Raw genomic sequence first — 17,608 nt, forward strand, 5'->3', positions numbered from 1 at the left:
CACAGAATTGTGCCTTTTCCCTAGGTTTAGGCCAGCCATCACATGACTAACTAGACTGGGAAATAGGAAAGAAATGTCAAAATTTGAAATTTATACTTAGGCCAATTTTCAAATTTGCAAATTAAGAAAATGGAAGAATTCTAGAGTTTATCAGATGTTGATGCAAGAGGATTGAATGGATAAATGAAAAAGAAAAAATGGAAAGCTCCATTTCAGCAATTGCACTGAAATGTAACAACTTCTAGAAAAGGTTGTAATCTATAAGTTTTATTTTTGTATTTTAAAAAAAAAATTAGTGGTAGATGGACATAATGCCTTTATTTGATTTATTTATTTTTATGTGGATCAAACCCAGTGCCTCTCATGTGCTCTACCACTGATCTACAATCCCAGCATAAATGATACGTATGTCCGAGTTTTTAAAACATCTTTATTGAGGCCTAATTTATATACCATAAGAGTCACTCATGTAAACACACATTTCATTTATCTTTAGTGTGTTTACAGAGTTGTGCAATCATTACCCACAATTCACTTTCAGAATATTTCCATCCCTCCAAATCTCATGCCTGTTTCTTGCTCCCATATTCAACCTAGCCTCTGGCAACCATTAACTTACTTTCTGTCTTACAGATTTGCCTTTCTGGACACTTTTGGATATTTGTGGCCTTCTCTATCTGCCTTCTTTCATTTAGCATGCTGCGAGGTTCATTCATGTTATAACACATATTTGTTCCTTTTCTGCAGTGTTTCAATATACAGATGCACCTTATTTTGTCTGTACATTCACCAGTTGATAAACAGCTGAATTGTTTTTACTTTTGGGTTATTATGAATAATGCTGCTCTGAATATTTGTGTTCATATTTATGGGTCTACACCTTCATTTCTCTTGGGTATATGCTCACAAGTAGAACTTTTGGGTCATATAATAAATTTATATTTAACTTTTTAAAGAAACTTCCAAAGTAGCTTTTTTTCTTTTTCTTTTTTTCTAGTAGTACTGGTTGATTGAAGCCAGGTTCTATACATGCTAGGCAGTGGTTTACCACTGCTATACCTCCAGCCCTTTTTAATTTTATTTTGAGACAGGGTCTCATTAAGTTGTCCAGGCTGACCTGGAACTCACTGACCTAGAACTTGAGTCTCAGCCTGGGATCACCTTGCTAGCTGCCCAAGAGTCTTAAATGATGCTTTGTTTTTAAAACTTTGTATCCACTAAGCTGCATAAAGCCATTTCAGTTTTGTGGTTTTATTTTAAAGAACTTTAGTATTTGGCTGCTTAGAAAATAGCTTCTGCACCAGCATAATTAATGTATAAAGCATCAGGTGTCTGCAGAAACACTTTGCAGAGCTGCACACATTTGGTCAACGTTTTATTACACAGATATGTGTTCATTGTGAAAATATAGATTATATGTATAAGCAAAAAAGAAATTAAAGAGAAAGAAAAGCCATCCAGCCATCCATATGTTGTCTACCATCCAGAGATATCTGATGATATTATTTTGTTGCATACTATATTATTTCCTTCTCTCTCTCTCTCTCATTCTCTCTTTCTCTCACACACACACATGCACACATGCACAGGTGCAGGCGCACACACCTGTTGAGAGAAACAGATGAGAAAAATGATAAAGTGTGGGATAGAAACATCGTGAAGGAAGAAATGAAAATGGAAAATAAGTATATGAAAAAATAATTTAAGAAGTGAACATTGAAATAAAATAATATTTTTATCAACCATAGGGGAAAGATTAAAAGGCTTTTAAAGTCCTGGGGTTAAGAAATGGAGGAACAGGCACTTCTATGCACAGCTGGTAAATATAAATTGATTCAGCTTTTCTGAAGGTATTTTACCACCGTGTATCAAAAGCACACATTTCCAACTATTCTAGTTCTAGGAACAAAATGGACAAAAGTGAAAAAATGTTTGTGCTTGGGAAAACTGGGAAAAAAATCTAGATATCTACCAATATGGGAGTTGTAAAGTATATATGTAAATATGTGGTATATGAAAGTGTATGGGTATATATATATATATATATATATGGTATATGAAATATATGTAAATATGTTGTGTATGTATATGCATATATGAAATATATGTAAATACATACTTATATGTATAATAAAGTATATGGTAAAGTATATGAATGCTCTATATAAACAATGGAATACCACGCAGCAACAAAAACTAATGATATATATTTATATCTATTGTTATAGACTTTTATCAAAAAAGAGTTTATATCAAACAATATAGTACAACTTCATTTTCATTCAAAAATAATCATTTTGGAGCTTATAAATATAGAAAAAATATCTAGACTTAGGCCTATATATTAGTAGGAGTTATCTCTGAAGAATGGAATTAAAAGAGCCCTTAGCAATATTTATTATCATTTATTTTACAATGACACACTACTTTTATAATAAAGATAAACAATAGAATTACATTTTGAAAATAGTTATTAGTGGTCTGTGTCTGAGGTCAAAATATGAGGAGGAGCAGGCTAATCTCTTGACCCAAGTAAGAAAATCTACAAAACATTTGGCCATTTGGAAGGCAGGGAGAGAGAACAGACGGGTTCATGCTCACTGAATGAGTCCTATGGGTGGGTGCTATGCAGCAGCGGCTGGAAACCAGACACTATGTGATGTCGCTTCACTGCTGTGCTCTTGTCACTCTGAGACAACTCTGTTTATCCCGTTGTATTGCACCTTCTTGAGAAAAAGCAGGATTCTTATTTTTTAGCTTTTGTGTTTAGCCCCAGAAGATAATTGAAGGAATGAATAAACAAATGAACATCTGAGTAACTGAGATGGTCAAGTCCATCCCACATATGGCTTATTGCAAACAATGTCATCAAAATGCTGGAAAGTGGCTCCCTGATGCCTACTGTTCTGTAGACATCCCTGCTATTGTACATCAGTGCAATGTCTGCTCAGCTAACTAAGCTGTGCTCCATCAATGCAGGGGTTGCTGGTTGTTATGTTACAAGCCTTTAACAAAAGTACATGGCTACAGGTTGCCTGCTGTCCCCCTGGAGGCTGAGTGGCTTTCTAGCAGTACCTCTTCTGCCACTTAGGCCTACCAGTCCCAGCCGGCCTCCCGTAATGCTGCTGCTGTACCTTCACCACCAGCAGCACCGCTCCCACCATTCAGAGTTCTCAAAACTTGGAAGGAAAGATGTTTCTCTGCGCCAACATGCTCATTTCCTGTTGTGCGGCATGTGAGGGATTCTGCATTCAGTTCTAATTAGATACTCCTCTAGCACGTCTGCAGGAGATATTTTCCTAGAGACACTTCCTTGCTGGTTTATGGGGCATGAAACAGAATGTTCATAATCCGAACAATGTGAGCTCTTCACAGGTAATGCAAACTTATTAAATTCAGAAGTCTGCAAATATTCCTGCTGTGTTATCAGATATCTTAATAACTCATTAAGAGCTACAGAGTGTAGATCAGAGGGAAAGACAGTGTTTGTTCAGTCATCAGGAGTGTTTTCCCTTGGGTGAGTGGCTCCCCCACATCTCAGCCTTTCTTCCTACTCACTCCATTTATGAAAGGATTGGTCAAATGCCACGAAGAATCAGCAAATGGGGACCCTTCCTCCAGGGACTTTTCCTCTTAATCATTCTCACTGAAAAGGTTGCTTGCTGAATATTTTGATTCCTCGTCTTCTTCTCAAAGCAGCTCCGATTTACTAATTTAGCTGTGCCTGAGGGGACCATCTTATCAGAGGATCCCATTTCATAAACAGTGGCTGCCCTCATTTCTTGTATTATCCTGGAGTTTCACTAAACTCAGATAAACTAGGCTTAGATGTGGATATAGTGTCAGAGTTCTTTGTCCAAGTATCTTCAGTGTGGGAGCAATCATTTGGTTAAAAAGGATGTTTTCTTTTCTCCGTCAGAGTGGAAATGCCCAGCCTAAGAATGGGAAAAGCCAGGGTTATTATTCTCTTTGTGGATGTACCCAGAAGGTGACAGAAGGGGCTGTTTGTCCCCTTCGGACTCTTTCATAGATTCTTAGTAACATTGCACAATCAATGTTTTAAGAACAGAGTTTCTGGCACAAGTGATTTGTCCAATAGCAATTTCTGACATCTCCCATTCATTTTCTTTTGGAACATTTTGGGCAGCAAGAGTTGTGAGGCAAAGGTCATGGCTTCTTTTCAGAGCCCTTTCTGTTTTCTAACATCATGTTCTTCTCCCTGATGTGAAAAGCACACATTGCTATAGTGGTAAACAAATTACAAGTTTTGAAACTTTTTCTATTAGAGCCAAAGAGCAGCCACTGTGGTGGTTTGGTAAGAAATGTGTGCATCAGAACCTCAGCCTGCCAAGCTGGCAGAGCCTGTCTGTGACGTCTGGTGGGTTTCCTCTCTGTCTCCACAGATGCTGATGCGGAAATTGAAGGAGCCCCCGCCTCGCCCTTGGATGTGGTGTGCTTGGATGCCAACAAAGATTACATCATCATCTCTTGGAAGCAGCCAGCTGTAGACGGAGGGAGCCCCATCCTGGGATATTTTATTGATAAGTTAGTGCTTAGTTTAACTTCAGTTAGCGTTCTTGGACCCTATATAAAGATGCACACTTGATTTCTGCCATCATCTGTAGGTGAAGGACTTTCTATTCTGGTCCCCCACTTCCACCCTTCATACTCCATCCTTCATTCTCTTTCTTTCTTTATCTCTACGTGCACACACACACACACACACACACACACACACACACATCTATATCTACATATTCTTATCTACCTATTTACCTAAATTCCAAAGGTAAATTCTTAAATTTGACCACCAATTCAAGTCACTAACTTGGCAAGAATACTCTAAATTGGCAGACCTAAAAGAGGCCGCTTTAGTAATGAAATATCTGACATTCTATATATTTAATGTCCAATATTCCTAGTATGTCAGTGATTTAAGAATATTGACTTTAGGAATATAAATTCTTATCTAAATTGCAGGGTGTGGTTTCAAATTATACAAGAAATTACAACAAAACCCCAGGTATTAAATGATACTCTTATCTATAAATTCTTGCTGTTTACATTCTCTGAAATTTTTTAAAAGAATTTTCTTTTAGTGGTAGATGGACACAATATCTTTTCTTTCTTTTTTTTTTTTTTTTTTTTGGCAGTGCTGGGGATCGAACCCAGGGCATTGTGCTTGTAAGGCAAGCACTCTACCAACTGAGCTATCTCCCCAGCCCTGGACACAATATCTTTATTTTATTTATTTATTTTTATGTGGTGCTGAGGATCAAACCCAGTGCCTCACCTGTTAGGCAAGTGTTCTACCACTGATCTACAGCTGTAGCCCCACATTCTCCAAAATTTAAAGGTTCTAATTTTTATGGTAACTAGGTTTTACACATTAATCATCCAGTGAGTTTGAATATAGACAATATATTTAGATTACTGGCCTAAAGACATTTTTCTCTTAGTTTCTATTCAAATAATTATCTTTTCATTTTTGAAAGGGGAAACCACTGGGGACAGTTAATCCATGTTCCCATAATACCATGGCTTTGTACCAAGGAAAGGAAACTTCACATTAGCGGGGTGCAGTGATGCAGGCCTGTAATCCCAGCACCTTCATAGGCTGAGGCAGGATGATCGCAGATTCAAAGCCAGCCTCAGCAATTTAGTGAGGTCATAAGCAATTTAGTGAGACCCTGTCTCAAAAAAAAAAAACTGGGGATGTTGCTCAGTGGTTAAGCACCCTGGTTTTAATCCCTTGTATCAAACAAGCAACAACAACAAAAAATCCTCACATCTATAATAATAAGTGAGTAGCAGAACTGGGATTGACATATCATCCTGGCTATAGGTTTGTGTTTTTTCTGCTCCAACATGCAGTAGAAGTTTCTAGAATGGTGGCCCTCTGCCTTTCTTTCTGCCCACATGAGGGTTAGAAAGCACCCTCTCATATCACTGTGTCACCATGATAGCGTCTGCAAAGAGAAGAGGGAGAGTGCACTGGTCCTAGCAGAACCTCTGGAGACCAGGGTGGAGGAGAACTGTCCTCTCAGCTCCCTGCCATGCCCCACACATAGCAGCTCCAGAATTTCCACAAAGGAAAGATTGAGAGGGAAAGGACGCAAGGCACAAACTGAAACTACATCTGATAGTACTTTATGTTAGCATTGAAGAAAATGACTACTGTCTGCTTCAGAGAATGGAAACCGCCCCCCAACCTCCTCTGCACCATCACTGATGTGCCCACCCCCACGAGCTTCATTTGGGAATCATATATTTTGGACATAGAGTCATATTGGGAAGTGATATAAACTAAAAGGGCCATTTTCAGCTTGTAAAAAATGATGAATTAATCCTCACACTGCATAACTCAACCACAGGTTGAGTCTCTAAAGCTCTATCAATCAGGCCAATAGCCAAATATCATATTTGTCTCTGGAGGACTGCCCTCCTTTATCCCTAGGTACCAGCTGCTGTGAAAGCACTCAATTAGAAATCAGTTTACAAGTACTTTAATTTCCCCCTGGAAATCTCCCTGCCTCTAATCAATCTCATCTGTTAAACAAACAAACATAGGACAATAACCTCTTCACCATTCCACCCACACAGGATGTGGTCAGCATCAAGAAAATATGGTGAGCTGTTTTCCAAACTGCAGTGCAAATAATTATCTTTTAAGGCACCACCTTCCCAATAATGCATCATTAAAAAAAAAAAAAACTGCTTGAAGACAAAGAAAGAAACCATAAATGGTAGATTAAAGTCATCAACCCAGAATATGTGTCCCCATAAGACTGTCTTATATAAAGATTATAGAAACTGGCCTACTTCTTGTTCCCCCAGACTCCTCTACTTAGCATAGGAGACCTCTTAGCTGCCTGCTTCCGAGTTCAGCAAAGATCAGAGGCTTCTTTTTTTTTGAGGGAACTGAGTGCTTGTGGTTTAAATAAGTAGCAAACAATGCTGATATTTAACAGATAATCTAAAGCAACCAGGTGGGTTTGCAACTTTGGTGCTATTGATTTAGCCCTACTTCTTGTAATATTCTTGTCAATCTCGTTCTTTTCCATAGATGTGAGGTGGGCACAGATTGCTGGTCTCAATGCAATGACACCCCCGTGAAGTTTGCTCGTTTCCCAGTCACTGGATTAATAGAAGGTCGCTCCTATATATTCCGAGTTCGAGCTGTGAATAAAACTGGAATAGGCCTACCATCTCGAGTTTCTGAGCCTGTGGCTGCTCTGGATCCAGCCGAAAAAGCTAGACTGAAAAGTAAGCACTTTTCACTTTTTCAGGATCTTCCTTAAACTTTTAAAAAATAGCGGCAGCAGGCTTCATCGCAATGTTACCCCTCTCCCTTCCACTAGAGGGAGATGAGAATAAGAAATCCTTATTTTGATCAGAAAATCATGGGGCAGGGTAGAAGCTTGAAAACATAAGCAATATATATATTTTTTTTCTCCACCCATTCTCGTAGGGGCTTTATTTTATTTTTTATCTTATTCAGAAAATTAACTTTGCTAATCTGAGTTCCAGGCATTATGTGTGCAAAGAAATATAAAAACAACCTGGAGAGCATTTTTATTCACATTATTAGTGCATCCCTGATAATGGGGACCAAAAAATGACATTACAAGAATTGTTTCATAGTGACATTTATTATAAGAATTGTTTCACAGTAACATTTCAGTCTATACCAGGCTTCTCACCCCTGGCCCTATTGACATTTTAGGCCAGTAACTGTGGTGGGGGAGTAGGGTATCCTGTGTGTTCATTGCAGGATTCTTAGCAACTTACCTTGCCTCTACCACTCAATGCCGGTAGCGTTGATCCCTAGTTGTGATGATCAAAACTGTCTCCCAGCACTGCCAAATGTCCCTAGGGGAACAAAATCTCAAGTGAAGGATTACAGGTCTATACCATATTTATAGTGTTATTCTTTACTTTAATTACATGTAGTGGCATGGCAAAAATCTAAACAAAATAATGTCACCTTTTCCCTGTACCTGTGTCTAATCAGACTTCTTGATTATTCTCCAATCACTTTTTACCAACCCTTAGACTTTCCTCAATTTCCCTCCCTCTTTCCCAAATTTGCAAATTTAATCTCATACTTTTCATTTACCCCTATTTTAAAAATTCCAGTCAAAATAAGGTTTCTTTGAGTTGGAGGTAAGTTATCTTCTTTAACAGCTTTCTGTCTTTCCACAGACTGTGGCAAAAAGTCCCTTGATTAAGGTAGTAATTGGACTATTCTTTTTCAGACGTTTATAAGGATCTCAGAATGGATTTTTTTCTTCACCTTTATGTCTGACTCTTCTATTTTTCTTACTCTGAATTTAAAATGATTTCCTTAGTGGATAACACACTTCAAAATGTAATTGGAAAAACTACCTTTGCTGAGTTTTATTGCTGGATCAACACTCCCTCTCCTTTTTGACCTTCATAACTAGGGGACTTATAATTATTCTAATTGTTATAAAAGTGTTTTCTACAAACACAAGATCTCTCTTAATAAGAGATGAGAAAGCCTATGTATTTCAGGAGATCCATATTGAACAGTTACATGATGGCATGTTATATACCCAACTTGTAGAAGTCCAATTCCAGGAAAGTCAACTCGGTCAGTCCAGGAAGATCCTAAACTGTAGTGGATGGTGACTTTCTTAAAGACAGGGGCCATGTCCCCCACAATACCATATACATGTTTGATAAGATTTGTTAGGAAAATATATAACCTGGAGCAAATCCATTTTTGACTAATGTGACTAGTTTACCAATTTATCAATGCAGTTAAAATCACATTTGTGAATGTTTGTTATTTTTATATTTGTCTGTGTTCAGGTCGCCCTTCAGCACCCTGGACTGGACAGATCATTGTCACTGAAGAGGAACCTACAGGTAAAAACTGTTTTCCCCAGCTACTATTGCCAGTATTTTGCTATGCAGTTTGCCTTTTACTATAGTGGGTATTGTGTATATTATTTAAGATGCTTTAGAAAGAACATTCTAAAACATCTGGAGATCATGAAGTGGCTTGTCAGAGAATCACATGTTGGAGGCAGTGGTGGGAATTGAATCCAGGACCTTGTGCACACTAGACAAACACTCTGTACACACTGAGTCAGACTTTCAAGGTCCCAGAGCATCACATTTTATTTTTAAAAACTTTATTGAGGGCTGGGGTTGTAGCTCAGTGGTACAGCACTTGCCTAGCATGGATGAAGTACTGGGTTGGAGTCTCAGCACCACATACAAGTAAATAAAATAAAGGCTCATCGACAACTAAAAAAAAATTTTTTTAAACTTTATTGAGATGTAATTCTTATACAATAAATGTACAATTTGATAATTTTACATATGCACCCACCATGAAGCCATTTGCATGATCAAAATAATAAACATGCCCATCACCCAACCCCCAAATTTTCTCATGCCCCTTTGTGCTCTTCCTCTCTCACCCTAGGCCATCACTGATCTGCTTCCTGTCACTATCATTTGTATTGTTCACAATTTTAGATAAATGAAATTATACTCATTTTTGTCTGATTTTCTTCATTTGGCATAATTATTTTGAGATTTATCCATGTTGATGCATGTATCAATTCATTCCACTTAATTATCCCTTCACTATTGAAAGCATGCTTAAATATTTATGTGGACGCATACATTTTAAGTTCTCTGGGATAAATACCTAGGAGTTGAGTGGATGGATTATATGATATGTGCATGTTTAATTTTTAAAGGAATTGCTAAATGATTCCTAAATTGATTGCACCATTTATACTCCCACCAGCACTAGATGAGAGTTCCAGTTGTTCCACACTGTCGTTAGTACGTGTATGATCAGTCTTTTTAATCTTAGCCATTCCAGTAGGTTCACAGAGGTATTTCTTTGCGCTTCTGATTTGCATTTCCTTCATAACACTGAGCATGTTTTCACATGCTTATTTGCCATTTTTGTGTCACTTGACATTTTTGTTAAATCCCATTTTTTCTGTTCCTTTTTCTGGAATTGTTTTTAGTATTAGCTCTTATATTTCAATCTGTGACCCATTTCAAATTAAGGTTTCCTAGATCACGTGAAGTAAGAATCCTAGTTATTATCATTATTATTATTACTTGGATATGTCCATCCAATTATTTCAACTGTATCTATTGAAAAGATTGCCTGCTACCCATTGAATTTTCCTTGGTGCCATTGTCAAGGTCAACTGACTAAATGTCTATGGATATATTTCTAGAATCTCTAGAATGTTATTTTCTCTATCTCAATAAGATACTGTCTTGACTACCACAGCTTTTTTTCATATATATTAATTAGGGAGCATAAATTCTCTGATCTTGTGGTGTTGTTTTTCAAAGTTGTTTGACTATTCTGTCTTTGCATTTTCTAAATAAAATTAAATTAGCTTATCAATTTACACACACACACAAAAAAAACAAACAAAACAAAAACAAAGCCATTAGGATTTCAGGTGAGATTCCACTTAATCTAAGTTGACATTTTAACAACACTGAGTCCTTCCTTCAATAAAGGAACAAAGATATATCACCACTTATATAGATTTCTTTCATTTATCTCATTTTAGTAGTTTTGGTGTGTTTGTCTTGCACATTTTGTCAACTATTTCTTTAAGTATTTCATATATCTGATGATATTGTTTAATTGTATTATTTTTAAATTTATTTTTAATGCTAGTATATTGAAATACAGTTGTCTCATATATTGATCTTATGTCCTCCAACTGTGCTGAACTAATCTAGTTAAACAAGTGTTAGGTTTCTTGGAAATTTTTCCCATAATTTTTTATTGGTGCATTATAATTGTACTATTAATGGTAGGATTCACCATTACATATTCATACTTGTACACAAAATAACAATGTAATTTGACCAATATTTTTCCCTCTCCTCCCCACTCTCCCTAGTCCCTTTCTCTATTCTACTGGTCTTCCTTCAATTTTCATGAGATCCCTCCAACCTTTATTTTTGTTTTTTCTCTCTGGCTTCCACATATGAAAAAAAAAAGAAAGAAAGAAAAAAAGCATTTGGCCCTTGACGTTCTGAGTTTAATGCCCTCAAGTTCAATGCATTTTTCTGCAAATGACATAATTTCATTCTTCTCTATGACTGAATAAAACTCCACTGTGTATATAGGCCACATTTTATTTATCCATTCATCCATTAACAGACACCTAGCCTGGTTCCATATTTTGGCTATTGTGAATTGTGTGGCTATAAATATAGGTATTCATGTATCACCATAGTATGATCATTTTAATTCTTTAGAATAAATACTGAGGAATGATATATTTGGGTCAAATGGTGGTTCCATGGCTAGTCATTTGAGGAGCCTCTATTCTTATTTCCATAGTGGTTGTACTAATTTAGAATCCCACCAATGGTGTAAAAATGTTCTTTTTCTTGAATTTTTTTGGAAAGGATTTCATAGGATTTTCTAATGCAGAAATTATGTCATCTGAGAATAAAGATAAATTAACTTCTTCCTTTCTAATAAGAATACCTTTTATTTATTTTTCTTCCCTATTGCTGTAGCTAGACCCTCTAGTACAATATAAAACAGGGGTGAGGAAACCAGATATTTTTGTCTTCTCTAAGATGAAGAAGAGAAGAAGACAAAGATATCAAATCTAACAGTAAGTGTAGGATATAGACATCTTTTATCAGGTTGAGGAAGGTCCTGCTTATTCTAGTTTGCTGACATTTTATATCAGGGATGGATATTGTATTTTGCTAAATGCTTTTTCTACATTTGTTGAGATTCTTGGATGACCTTTCTCTTTTTCACTGACTCAGTGAATCACATTGATTTGATTTAAGACTATTAAACCAATCCCAAATTCTTGGGATTAAACCCCACTTGAGTATGCTATGTTCTCTTTGTATTTGTTGTTGAAGTTTCCTGCTAAAAATGTATGAGGAATTTTTGCATCAACATTTTTATATTATCCTTTTTATATATTATTGTGTTTTGCCTATGTGTGTCTTTATACTTAAACTGTGTTTCTTTAAGCAGTACAAAATTGGGTCTTGTTTGTTTGTCCACTTTGGCAAACTGTCTTAGCAGAGGTATTTCAATCATTTGCATTTTATGTGATTATTGATATAGCTGGATTTAATAATATCATTGTTTTCTACTTATTCTATTTCCTTTTTCTCTTTTTCTTTTGGATTAAGTATTTTTTTTTTTTTTTTTAGTATTCAATATTATCTAATAATGCCATTGACTATAATTCTATGTTTTGGTTTTCAGTAACTTGCATTTGTAATATACATATTTTCTCAACCTTCCTTTAATTAACATTATATTAATTTCATTAGTAGTGTAAGAATTCAACATTATTATTTCACTCCCCCCTTCCTAGCCATGGTGCTATTATTATCATGCATTTTATTTGTTCATATGCATATTACAGACCACACAATACAATGTTATGTTGACTTTAATCAGTCAATTATCTTTCAAAGAGATTAAAAACTAAGAAAAAAGTTCTCATCACTCTGGTGGCCCATACCTTCAGTCCCAGCAACTCAGGAAGCTGAGGCACAGGGATTGCAAATCTGAGGTCAGCCTTAGCAATTTAATGAGACCCTGTCTTGAAATTTAAAAAATTTAAAAGGTCTGGTTATATAGCTTAGTGGTGGAATGCCCATTATGTTCAATCTTCAGTACAAAAAAAAAAAGTAAGAAAAGAATCCTCAATATTTATTCACATTTTTAATGTTTTCTTTGCTTTTCATTTCTTTGCATTTCATTTCTATAGATCCGATTCTATTAAGACTTTCCACCTGAATCACTTTCTTTAACTTTCTTACAGTGCAGTGTACTAGTTATAAATTATTCCATCTGTTGTATGTCTGAAAAAGTCTTTATTTCACCTCTATTTTTGAAATATCTCTTCACTGATTATTTAATTCTGGGTTGACAGTTTCAGTATTCAAGAGCTTGGTCCATTGCAGTGCAGATCTGCACTGTAAGAATGACTACTGTCATTATTTTTGTTCCTGGATATTTGTTATGTCTTTTTTTCCCTCTATCTGCTACCAAGATTCTCTTTATTACGGTTTTAGATATTTGATTATGATGTACATTTGTGTAGTTTTCCTCATACGTGAGGAGTTTCTAGGATCTGTGAGTTCGTACTCGTCATTAGATCTGGAAGATTTTTTCTTTCTCTTTCTGGTATCCCTTTCTGTTTTTTCCACTTCAGAAACTCCAATTACATGCCACTCGAAACCACTTGAAATTGTCCCACAGCTCACTGTCGCTGTGTTCATTCAATCCTTACTCACTTGAGCACGTGGAATACTTTTATAGCTGTTTTCATGTCCTTGTCTACTTCATCTTGTTCAGCAATTCACAAATATAATCCTATAATCAGCAGCTTTTCTTGTTTTGTTTCTATTGATTGATTCTTCTTCTCATTAGAGATCGTGTTTTCTTACTTCTTTACATAGTTGGTGATTATTTATTAGATGCCAGACACTTGTTTGGTGCTGGATATTTTTGTATATATAGAAATACAGTTGAACTTTGGGAAAACAGTTTAATCTTTTTAAGAATTGCTTTTGTTAGGTGGCAGGGAACTCAATCAGCTCAACCAGAGCAAGAGCAAGAACAAGCTGAGCAAGCGCATGCATGTGAGAAAGAAGAGACTTTTGGGACTATGCCTTTACTAAGTCCATAGAAGCTATCCCTTAGGCATTCCCACAAGTGTTGTTGAAAACACATGAGAAGGGGGAATTTATTTACATGACTTTGGCGTTGATCATCAGATTGTATTGTGTTTAGCATCTGAGGGGTGTGTTGAGTTTTGAGTCAGTGAGATGAGGACCAAGTAGGCTATAGCACAAACAACCACACAGCCAGGGAAAGTTTCAATTAGACCAGACAGGACAGGTACAACCAGGTATCAAACAACTTATGTCAGACCTAAAAACATATGCCAAGGCAGCAACTTTATTAAAAAAACACATGATCCCAATTCGGTGAAGAAAAATACAAGACACCCTCTATTTTATCTGGCAACCTAGCTGGGTATAAAATGAGAAGTTCTAGGAGGGATTGGGAGTGATACAGAGAAGGAAAGGGCAGATTTTAGGAGTACCCAGACCCTGGCAGTCCTAGGGTATCTAAAGTTTAAAGCCAAATTAACTCCAGAAGCAGAGTTTACACTGGCTCCAAGATTAAAACCAAGTGAGGTACAAAATCATATGAGCAGGTAAGCATTAGCCAAGGTCGGCAGAGTTGGGTTTATAGTTGAAGTTATGGTAAGACAGAGAGGGAGGGTCTGGAAACACATAGATGCCAAAGGTCAAGGTAAAGTAAGTGCCTCAAGACTTGTGGGTGGAACAGAAATATTAACTCCACTGAAACCAAAAGGATACTCGAAAGGAATCCAGTGGAAGGGCCAGTGCTAATAAAGGAATGACAAAATCAAACCCCAACACCTTGTGACGCACGGTAGACTTCATTGTGCTCTTCTTCAAGACCTTTAGCACATAAGCAGCCACTGCATTGTGCTGTTCGGCTTCTGTTTTCATAAAGTATAAAGAACTCAAAGACAAAAACAGTGTCCCAAGTTCCTTAGGTCTGTGTGCTACATGCTCAATGGCATTTTAATAACTGAGTGAATGATGTTTTAGGGAGATGTTTAGAGACCAGATACGTCTTTATTTTGTGGAGTCATAATTAATGATTCCTCCAGGAAGAAAGAAGCATCTTGTGGCTTCTGAGGGTCCCAGGCTACCCAGACTGTGTGCTCACTTTTCCTTGTTGTTTTTCAGAGGGTATTATTCCTGGGCCCCCCACAGACCTCTCTGTCACTGAGGCCACCCGGAGCTACGTAGTACTAAGCTGGAAGCCCCCTGGCCAGCGTGGCCACGAGGGCATCATGTACTTTGTGGAAAAGGTAAGACCAGAATCAAGCTTGCCTTGTGCCACTTCCTAAAGATTTTTTTATTTTATCTTATTTTTTTAAGTAGAGGTTAAAGTTCTGGGAAAAGTGAAATGAGGGAGAAAAAAGAGGTGGTGGTGGGGAGCCCTGAACTCTTTAAATCCTTACAAACTGTGAACTCTCTCCACAGAAAAATGCATCTCTTATAGAACTTTGAAAGTTTAGCAGGGGCTTATGGAGATTTAAGGCCCACCCATAAATTCTAAGAGGGCCACACATCCCAGATCATATCCCCTATAAGAAAAAGAAATACTCCGTAATTGTAGCTTGCCTTTATGATGGTATTTTTGTGGAGATTATCTCTGACTCCCTTTCTCTGTTGAGGAATCTTCATCCCTCTCCCACTCGACCTTTATAATAGGGACTAAACATCAGTGGGGTAGAGGGGACAGAGGAATAGAGAAGTTGCACTACCTTCAAACAGCAGGGAGAACTGAGCATAGCAAGCCCTCACACACCACTGTGCTTGGCTAGTGTTACTCTAAGTGCAGGGAGTAGCGTGGGGTCAGGGATGACAAAGTCACCACTGGATAGTTCTTTCCCCCAAATATCTTAGAGTGCTACTGGGGATCAGAACACTGGGGAGGGTTGCCAACAATGAAGGCCCAGAGTGAGTGGAATGGACGAGAATGAAATGTGAATCAATGATACGCCCCTGTTCAAGGGGAGTTCTGATAAGCATTTATGCCCAGCAAATGGAAAAGAGTGAACCTGGCCAGGACATTAGAAACATAGGAGAGCCTGCAGATAAGGCACAGGTCAAAGGGATGCAAGAAATCCCTAGTTCACAGGATCATGGCTCCTCGGAAAGGACGTTAAAAGAGTTTGCTTAAAATGAGGTTCAAAATAAGAAAGTGTTGATTGGGGTGGGGATATGGCAGTGGTAGAGCACTTGCCTAGCATGCATGAGGCCCTGTGTTTGATCCCCAGTACCTTAAACAAACAAACAAAACCCTCACATATGATTAGGGTATGACCGAGAAAATAAAACAAAATGCTTCTTTGTTTTATATGTGATAACATTTACATTTTGGGGGGGAAGTATTGGAGATTGAACTCAGAGACACTAGACCACTGAGCCATATCCCTGGCCCTATTTTTTTTTTAATTTTTTTTATTTTTTATTTAGAGACAAGGTCTCACTGGGATTATAGCCACTGTGCCCAGCTAACATTTACATTTTTATTGGTAGTGATGATGCACTATTTTGTAGCTGGTTGATTGGTTCTTTTTTTTTTTTTTTTTTTTTTGGTGGAGGGGTATTGGAGATTATTCCCAGGGTTGCTTAACCACTGAGCCTCATCCGTAGTCCTTTATTTATAATTTTACTAGAGGCAGGGTCTTGCTGAGTTGCTTAGGACCTCAATAAATTGCGGAGGCTGGGTTTCAACTTGCAATCTTCCTGTGTCAGCCCCCCAGTGGCTGGGATTACAGGCATGTGCCACCATGCCCAGCTCCTTTTTTTTGTTTTGCTTTTGATTTTCTTATTTTAAGTTGCTCAGGGCCTTTCTAGGTTGCTAAGGCTGGCCTCTTGTGATCCTCCTGCCTCAGCCTCAGAAACTGCTGGGATTACAGGTGTGCAACACCACACCTGGCCTATTTTTTGAACAGTAAATGAAACCAGCATTTGCACTTTCAAATTTTATTTTTGTAAAATTGAATGCTAGCATGAAAATTTATCATTTACATTTTACTTTGATGGCAAAATCATAGGAGTTTTTTCACATAAATAAGGAGATCAAATGATTTTCCTCTTTTATCTTGAATGCTTGTTCTGATACTCAATTTCGGAACATCTATGAGGTCACCTTCCCTGACAAATATTGCAAAAGTTCCACAACCATCTGTAAATTAGGCAGCAGCATAAAAACAACATGCAGATATCTTTAAGGTCTTTTATTTATTTCAAATCAATGGCCCTTGACAAAATTATAGAAGAGCTAAAAATCCAAGGGTCTGCAATTTCCCTTTATTTATTTATTTTTTTGAGCTGCATTCCTCCCTACCTTCTTATCCCTAGCAAACTGGTAACCATAAATACATCATCTCCACAAGAACACAGACATCTTCCAAAAAAGTCATTTTTACAAGAGTAATATTTAAAATTTACATGTCTATAATTTTATTTTCTAGATATTAGCCTCAAATAAAATAAAACCTGAGTAGCATCCTGAGTTTTTCATTTGTTTGTTAAGGGCAAGAAGAGAGTGGTAGATAAATGTTCACTTCCTGGGGGTGTTTAACACACACCCGGCTCTTCGTCTCTCTGAAATGATCCACAAGGAAGTTCTGAATAACCTCTGTGACAGTAATTACCATCGTTCCTGTCATCACAAAGCACAACAAGCCAGCTCTGAGGCATTTTCTGATGAGTCAACACTGGCTTCTGTTGAATGTTTCCTCTGGTCACATCAACTTTAATTTCTCTGTGGAACTCTGTAACTTCCCTAGACCTAAATATACATGAATCTGTGATTAAAAATATTAAGCACTTCCACCAGCCCACCCACATGGATAGAAGAGGATGTTCATTAGTACCGTGTTGAGTCAGGAGGCTGCATGGGCTGCAGTCCACTCTTACAGAACACAGGATACAGAGGCATTGGGGATGCAGACACATCCAGAGACTTTGG

The 17,608-nt window shown here is 37.3% G+C and overlaps 1 protein-coding gene across 2 annotated transcripts in view; it reads left to right on the forward strand.

The window, feature by feature from the left end:
* Nucleotides 1-17,608, forward strand: part of MYOM1 (myomesin 1) — a 130,404-nt gene that overhangs the window by 55,299 nt on the left and 57,497 nt on the right. For both annotated transcript variants that reach the window (XM_079108287.1, XM_079108286.1), the window contains exons 11-14: nt 4,404-4,545; nt 7,067-7,266; nt 8,839-8,895; nt 14,806-14,930. In XM_079108287.1, the coding sequence (XP_078964413.1) occupies nt 4,404-4,545; nt 7,067-7,266; nt 8,839-8,895; nt 14,806-14,930 (524 nt within the window). The remainder of the gene's footprint in view (nt 1-4,403; nt 4,546-7,066; nt 7,267-8,838; nt 8,896-14,805; nt 14,931-17,608) is intronic.

This window comes from Sciurus vulgaris (genome assembly GCF_902686455.1).
Source record: "Sciurus vulgaris genome assembly, chromosome: 13".
Taxonomy (NCBI): domain Eukaryota; kingdom Metazoa; phylum Chordata; class Mammalia; order Rodentia; family Sciuridae; genus Sciurus; species Sciurus vulgaris.